The sequence below is a fragment of the Nanorana parkeri genome, unplaced genomic scaffold (genome assembly GCF_000935625.1).
Source record: "Nanorana parkeri isolate BGI_ZX_2015 unplaced genomic scaffold, ASM93562v1 scaffold2728, whole genome shotgun sequence".
NCBI lineage: Eukaryota > Metazoa > Chordata > Amphibia > Anura > Dicroglossidae > Nanorana > Nanorana parkeri.
In genome coordinates, this window is record NW_017308996.1 from 57,471 (window position 1) to 66,277 (window position 8,807).

At 58.4% G+C, this 8,807-nt stretch overlaps 1 protein-coding gene across 1 annotated transcript in view; it reads right to left on the bottom strand.

Moving 5' to 3' along the window:
- LOC108802215 (myosin light chain kinase, smooth muscle-like) overlaps positions 1–8,807 on the bottom strand; it is a 110,345-nt gene that overhangs the window by 57,456 nt on the left and 44,082 nt on the right. Inside the window, exons 10-11 of the mRNA XM_018574084.1 lie at positions 7,719–7,864; positions 89–92 (exon numbers count right to left, since the gene is read on the bottom strand). Coding sequence (XP_018429586.1) covers positions 89–92; positions 7,719–7,864 — 150 coding nt within the window. The remainder of the gene's footprint in view (positions 1–88; positions 93–7,718; positions 7,865–8,807) is intronic.

Genomic DNA, 8,807 nt, shown 5'->3' on the forward strand with positions numbered 1-8,807 from the left:
GCGATGGAGGAGGCAGGGCTTAGCGATCGAGGAGACAGGGAAGCGCTAGAACTCCTGTATTGGAGGTGACGGGTTCAATAAAGAGAACCTGTCACCTCCAAATGCTATCACGCATGGGGCTTGTTAGCTCCTGTGTGATAGCAATAAAGTTAAGTGAAATAAATAAAGTAAAAATAAAAAAATTGATAAAAAATTGTAAAATAAATAAACATTTATGAAAAAATAAGTAAAAATGATAAAAATTATAAAAAGTAAAAGATAGTAAGATTTTAAAAAAAAAAGAAATTACCAAATAATTAGAAAAAAAAATGATAACAAAAAAAAAAAAGGAGCCTCAGGTGGGCTGTTTGGGATCTCAGGTGGACTTATCTAGAAATCACAGGGGCCCCATACAAGATTTTGCTACGGGGCCCTGTGGTTTCAAGTTACGCCCCTGTGCAGCAGGTAGGTAGGTGGGTGGCTTTCACCATCTATAAGATGAGGGGGGTCACCACGGGGGGCCTTTTACATCTTCTTTTCCTGTTTTATTACTTTTGTATGTTTTTGCTGGAAATGTCTCCTTGCGCGTGTTCTGCGTGTAATTCTGCACGCTGTGTGAACCCGTTTCTGCATTGCGGCGCGGGGGCGCGCAGGACGTGTACACAGACGCAGAGCGGCTCAGCACGCACACGTGTGATCGGACACGTCGGCAGTATATTGAAGTCGTTTATCTGCAGTTGGTGTGGAGTCACCAGTGCAGAGCCGGAGAGACTGACCGCCGGGATCACCATGACAACACCGGAGAGAGGAAACATTCTGCAATACAAAGTAACCGATCTCACCCCGAAATCCGTGCAGCGATCTCCACGGCTCACCGGCTGCTCCATCCCTGGGAGACTCCACCATGGCGGCAGCTGCTCCGGATCTCACGCGATTAAACCTTCGCTGGAGGAAACCTCTCTAATCAGATTATGATGAGGAAAGGCTGAGAGGTCTCCCTGCGTTCACCTCCCATTATAGATCTGTGACGACCGACGGGGTCACCTACAGTGATAGGGATGGTGGGAGCTCCTCATAATGGGCACAGCGGGGGTTCAGACCCGGGAACTCAGCACCGGGATGGTGGGGGCCCCTCATAATGGGCACAGCGGGGGTACAGACCCGGGAACTCAGCACAGGGATGGGGGGAGCTCCTCATAATGGGCACAGCGGGTATATAGACCCGGGAACTCAGCACAGGGATGGTGGGAGCTCCTCATAATGGGCACAGCAGGTGTACAGACCCGGGAACTCAGCACAGGGATGGGGGGAGCTCCTCATAATGGGCACAGCGGGTATATAGACCCGGGAACTCAGCACAGGGATGGTGGGAGCTCCTCATAATGGGCACAGCAGGTGTACAGACCCGGGAACTCAGCACAGGGATGGGGGGAGCTCCTCATAATGGGCACAGCGGGTATATAGACCCGGGAACTCAGCACAGGGATGGTGGGAGCTCCTCATAATGGGCACAGCAGGTGTACAGACCCGGGAACTCAGCACAGGGATGGGGGGAGCTCCTCATAATGGGCACAGCGGGTATATAGACCCGGGAACTCAGCACAGGGATGGTGGGAGCTCCTCATAATGGGCACAGCAGGTGTACAGACCCGGGAACTCAGCACAGGGATGGGGGGAGCTCCTCATAATGGGCACAGCGGGTATATAGACCCGGGAACTCAGCACAGGGATGGTGGGAGCTCCTCATAATGGGCACAGCAGGTGTACAGACCCGGGAACTCAGCACAGGGATGGGGGGAGCTCCTCATAATGGGCACAGCGGGTATATAGACCCGGGAACTCAGCACAGGGATGGTGGGAGCTCCTCATAATGGGCACAGCAGGTGTACAGACCCGGGAACTCAGCACAGGGATGGGGGGAGCTCCTCATAATGGGCACAGCGGGTATATAGACCCGGGAACTCAGCACAGGGATGGTGGGAGCTCCTCATAATGGGCACAGCAGGTGTACAGACCCGGGAACTCAGCACAGGGATGGGGGGAGCTCCTCATAATGGGCACAGCGGGTATATAGACCCGGGAACTCAGCACAGGGATGGTGGGAGCTCCTCATAATGGGCACAGCAGGTGTACAGACCCGGGAACTCAGCACAGGGATGGGGGGAGCTCCTCATAATGGGCACAGCGGGTATATAGACCCGGGAACTCAGCACAGGGATGGTGGGAGCTCCTCATAATGGGCACAGCAGGTGTACAGACCCGGGAACTCAGCACAGGGATGGGGGGAGCTCCTCATAATGGGCACAGCGGGTATATAGACCCGGGAACTCAGCACAGGGATGGTGGGAGCTCCTCATAATGGGCACAGCAGGTGTACAGACCCGGGAACTCAGCACAGGGATGGGGGGAGCTCCTCATAATGGGCACAGCGGGTATATAGACCCGGGAACTCAGCACAGGGATGGTGGGAGCTCCTCATAATGGGCACAGCAGGTGTACAGACCCGGGAACTCAGCACAGGGATGGGGGGAGCTCCTCATAATGGGCACAGCGGGTATATAGACCCGGGAACTCAGCACAGGGATGGTGGGAGCTCCTCATAATGGGCACAGCAGGTGTACAGACCCGGGAACTCAGCACAGGGATGGGGGGAGCTCCTCATAATGGGCACAGCGGGTATATAGACCCGGGAACTCAGCACAGGGATGGTGGGAGCTCCTCATAATGGGCACAGCAGGTGTACAGACCCGGGAACTCAGCACAGGGATGGGGGGAGCTCCTCATAATGGGCACAGCGGGTATATAGACCCGGGAACTCAGCACAGGGATGGTGGGAGCTCCTCATAATGGGCACAGCAGGTGTACAGACCCGGGAACTCAGCACAGGGATGGGGGGAGCTCCTCATAATGGGCACAGCGGGTATATAGACCCGGGAACTCAGCACAGGGATGGTGGGAGCTCCTCATAATGGGCACAGCAGGTGTACAGACCCGGGAACTCAGCACAGGGATGGGGGGAGCTCCTCATAATGGGCACAGCGGGTATATAGACCCGGGAACTCAGCACAGGGATGGTGGGAGCTCCTCATAATGGGCACAGCAGGTGTACAGACCCGGGAACTCAGCACAGGGATGGGGGGAGCTCCTCATAATGGGCACAGCGGGTATATAGACCCGGGAACTCAGCACAGGGATGGTGGGAGCTCCTCATAATGGGCACAGCAGGTGTACAGACCCGGGAACTCAGCACAGGGATGGGGGGAGCTCCTCATAATGGGCACAGCGGGTATATAGACCCGGGAACTCAGCACAGGGATGGTGGGAGCTCCTCATAATGGGCACAGCAGGTGTACAGACCCGGGAACTCAGCACAGGGATGGGGGGAGCTCCTCATAATGGGCACAGCGGGTATATAGACCCGGGAACTCAGCACAGGGATGGTGGGAGCTCCTCATAATGGGCACAGCAGGTGTACAGACCCGGGAACTCAGCACAGGGATGGGGGGAGCTCCTCATAATGGGCACAGCGGGTATATAGACCCGGGAACTCAGCACAGGGATGGTGGGAGCTCCTCATAATGGGCACAGCAGGTGTACAGACCCGGGAACTCAGCACAGGGATGGGGGGAGCTCCTCATAATGGGCACAGCGGGTATATAGACCCGGGAACTCAGCACAGGGATGTTGGGAACCCATCATAATAAGCACAGCGGGGGTACAGACCCGGGAACTCAGCACAGGGATGGGGGGAGCTCCTCATAATGGGCACAGCGGGTGTACAGACCCGGGAAATCAGCTCAGGGATGGTGGGAGCCCCTCATAATGGGCACAGCGCGTGTACAGACCCGGGAACTCAGCACAGGGATGGTGGGAGCCCCTCATAATGGGCACAGCAGGTGTACAGACCCGGGAACTCAGCACAGGGATGGTGGGGGCCTCGTTTTCTCACACTTAGGAGATTCATTTCCATTGATATTACAATGTATCGATATCCCGATGGGGAGGAGGCGGGTCCATGGGGGGGGGGATGTAACGCACATGTGATGTCTTTACTCGGAGAAGTTCCAGACCTCCCTCGCTCGCAGCTCGTACAGTAAATACGCGGCGATAATGTGCGCAGCTCCTCTCCATCAGGTTTATGTTCCATAATGATTTGTGAAGGAACCGTCCGCAGCTTTTTCCATGGATTTCATCCCTTCATCCCGAGGATTAGCGAGGCATCCCTCTGCTACCGTCACCTCGCCCCCCATTAAATGCGCTCGCTACCACTTATAGAAGTGCGCACGTCTCCCGAGCTTCGGGACCGTCTCCAGACAAGACACACAACCCATCACAAGGAGAAGGTTTACAGATGGGCGCTGGGAAGACGGAGCGCAGCGCCATAAATATTACTTCTCTAGTTATGACATCACTTCCCTGGTGATGACATCAACATCAATAAATCCTGCGGAGAATGCTCAGGTAACCTTCTGGCCAGAAAATAGTCATGTCTCCAACTGATGCCCATCCACAGAGCCCCTCATACCCCATCCACACGGCCCCTCATACCGCATCCACACGGCCCCTCATACCGCATCCACACGGCCCCTCATACCGCATCCACACGGCCCCTCATACCGCATCCACACGGCCCCTCATACCGCATCCACACGGCCCCTCATACCGCATCCACACGGCCCCTCATACCGCATCCACACGGCCCCTCATACCGCATCCACACGGCCCCTCATACCGCATCCACACGGCCCCTCATACCGCATCCACACGGCCCCTCATACCGCATCCACACGGCCCCTCATACCGCATCCACACGGCCCCTCATACCGCATCCACACGGCCCCTCATACCGCATCCACACGGCCCCTCATACCGCATCCACACGGCCCCTCATACCGCATCCACACGGCCCCTCATACCGCATCCACACGGCCCCTCATACCGCATCCACACGGCCCCTCATACCGCATCCACACGGCCCCTCATACCGCATCCACACGGCCCCTCATACCGCATCCACACGGCCCCTCATACCGCATCCACACGGCCCCTCATACCGCATCCACACGGCCCCTCATACCGCATCCACACGGCCCCTCATACCGCATCCACACGGCCCCTCATACCGCATCCACACGGCCCCTCATACCGCATCCACACGGCCCCTCATACCGCATCCACACGGCCCCTCATACCGCATCCACACGGCCCCTCATACCGCATCCACACGGCCCCTCATACCGCATCCACACGGCCCCTCATACCGCATCCACACGGCCCCTCATACCGCATCCACACGGCCCCTCATACCGCATCCACACGGCCCCTCATACCGCATCCACACGGCCCCTCATACCGCATCCACACGGCCCCTCATACCGCATCCACACGGCCCCTCATACCGCATCCACACGGCCCCTCATACCGCATCCACACGGCCCCTCATACCGCATCCACACGGCCCCTCATACCGCATCCACACGGCCCCTCATACCGCATCCACACGGCCCCTCATACCGCATCCACACGGCCCCTCATACCGCATCCACACGGCCCCTCATACCGCATCCACACGGCCCCTCATACCGCATCCACACGGCCCCTCATACCGCATCCACACGGCCCCTCATACCGCATCCACACGGCCCCTCATACCGCATCCACACGGCCCCTCATACCGCATCCACACGGCCCCTCATACCGCATCCACACGGCCCCTCATACCGCATCCACACGGCCCCTCATACCGCATCCACACGGCCCCTCATACCGCATCCACACGGCCCCTCATACCGCATCCACACGGCCCCTCATACCGCATCCACACGGCCCCTCATACCGCATCCACACGGCCCCTCATACCGCATCCACACGGCCCCTCATACCGCATCCACACGGCCCCTCATACCGCATCCACACGGCCCCTCATACCGCATCCACACGGCCCCTCATACCGCATCCACACGGCCCCTCATACCGCATCCACACGGCCCCTCATACCGCATCCACACGGCCCCTCATACCGCATCCACACGGCCCCTCATACCGCATCCACACGGCCCCTCATACCGCATCCACACGGCCCCTCATACCGCATCCACACGGCCCCTCATACCGCATCCACACGGCCCCTCATACCGCATCCACACGGCCCCTCATACCGCATCCACACGGCCCCTCATACCGCATCCACACGGCCCCTCATACCGCATCCACACGGCCCCTCATACCGCATCCACACGGCCCCTCATACCGCATCCACACGGCCCCTCATACCGCATCCACACGGCCCCTCATACCGCATCCACACGGCCCCTCATACCGCATCCACACGGCCCCTCATACCGCATCCACACGGCCCCTCATACCGCATCCACACGGCCCCTCATACCGCATCCACACGGCCCCTCATACCGCATCCACACGGCCCCTCATACCGCATCCACACGGCCCCTCATACCGCATCCACACGGCCCCTCATACCGCATCCACACGGCCCCTCATACCGCATCCACACGGCCCCTCATACCGCATCCACACGGCCCCTCATACCGCATCCACACGGCCCCTCATACCGCATCCACACGGCCCCTCATACCGCATCCACACGGCCCCTCATACCGCATCCACACGGCCCCTCATACCGCATCCACACGGCCCCTCATACCGCATCCACACGGCCCCTCATACCGCATCCACACGGCCCCTCATACCGCATCCACACGGCCCCTCATACCGCATCCACACGGCCCCTCATACCGCATCCACACGGCCCCTCATACCGCATCCACACGGCCCCTCATACCGCATCCACACGGCCCCTCATACCGCATCCACACGGCCCCTCATACCGCATCCACACGGCCCCTCATACCGCATCCACACGGCCCCTCATACCGCATCCACACGGCCCCTCATACCGCATCCACACGGCCCCTCATACCGCATCCACACGGCCCCTCATACCGCATCCACACGGCCCCTCATACCGCATCCACACGGCCCCTCATACCGCATCCACACGGCCCCTCATACCGCATCCACACGGCCCCTCATACCGCATCCACACGGCCCCTCATACCGCATCCACACGGCCCCTCATACCGCATCCACACGGCCCCTCATACCGCATCCACACGGCCCCTCATACCGCATCCACACGGCCCCTCATACCGCATCCACACGGCCCCTCATACCGCATCCACACGGCCCCTCATACCGCATCCACACGGCCCCTCATACCGCATCCACACGGCCCCTCATACCGCATCCACACGGCCCCTCATACCGCATCCACACGGCCCCTCATACCGCATCCACACGGCCCCTCATACCGCATCCACACGGCCCCTCATACCGCATCCACACGGCCCCTCATACCGCATCCACACGGCCCCTCATACCGCATCCACACGGCCCCTCATACCGCATCCACACGGCCCCTCATACCGCATCCACACGGCCCCTCATACCGCATCCACACGGCCCCTCATACCGCATCCACACGGCCCCTCATACCGCATCCACACGGCCCCTCATACCGCATCCACACGGCCCCTCATACCGCATCCACACGGCCCCTCATACCGCATCCACACGGCCCCTCATACCGCATCCACACGGCCCCTCATACCCCATCCACACAGGCCCTCATACCCCATCCACACAGGCCCTCAGCGCGCTTTCCCATGTAAAGTAACTGAAACCCCCCCAAACAAGAAAGCGTCCTGCTCACCGGATACAGTAACCGTGGTGCTGCAGGAAGCTGATCCGGCGCTGCTCTGTGCCCGGCAGGTGTACATCCCCTCATCCTCCGGCAGGGCGTCTTGTACAGTCAGCTGCGCCGTCCCGTCCTCGTAGGTGGTATGCGCGTACTGGATTGGCCGTTCTGTGGTGGGCAAAGAAGAAAAAAAACGACAGTGATATCATCCAATCTAAGGGATCCGACGTCCACTACACGTCAGTTCATTCCACCGCAACTTCCTTCCTAACAAAAAGTCCAAATGTATCAATTTCTCCACCCAGAAGCGGAGCATCTCACATACCAAAATCACTCTATACATATAGAACATTGTAACCAGCGGCCGGACGGAAATATTGAACACTTAGGTCCGCACATACAAGGCGGCTTCATCTTCTATATAAACTCTTCTACGAGTCTGCAGGATGGGAGTTTATTCCGGGAGAGACGATCAGATCCATCGCCACTTTCTGTATAAAGAAATGTTTCTGTTCCTATCACCCGGCTGATCCCGGAATCTCTGAATGAAGTCCGGATACAATGTAGCGATATTCCGGCATGAATAACGTTTTCCTGGAAAGTTGCAATTGTATTCGGAGATTTCTGATTGAATGCAATTAAAGGAGAATTATGGGGTCAGTGTTTTTCCCCATAGTTCTCCTTAGGGTAACGGGAGGACACAAACTAGCGTCCTTCCGTCACCCTAGGCTCAGTATATAGGGAGCTACAGCTCGCGGTATACTGAGACGCCGCAGCCGGAGCGGATCCCGACAATTATGTCTGGATCTGCCCAGCTGCGTGAGTGACAGCTGGCTCTGCCTATCTAGAGGCAGAGCCAGCTGTACCCTCCCCCTCCCCCGTCCGTTCTGCCAGTCAGCGCTGACGGATCGGAGCGGGGAGGAGGGAATCCAGCCCCTCCCCTGTCACGACAGAGAGCCGTGACAGGATCGAGAGGTGAGCGAGCGACGGTATGTGTTCTCTCACCTCCCGATCTACTGAGCCGACCTGTGACAGTCTCATTGTCACAGGTTGGCTAGAACTATGAGGTGAGTGAAAAGCACTCCCCCCCCCCCTCATAGTTCTCCTTTAA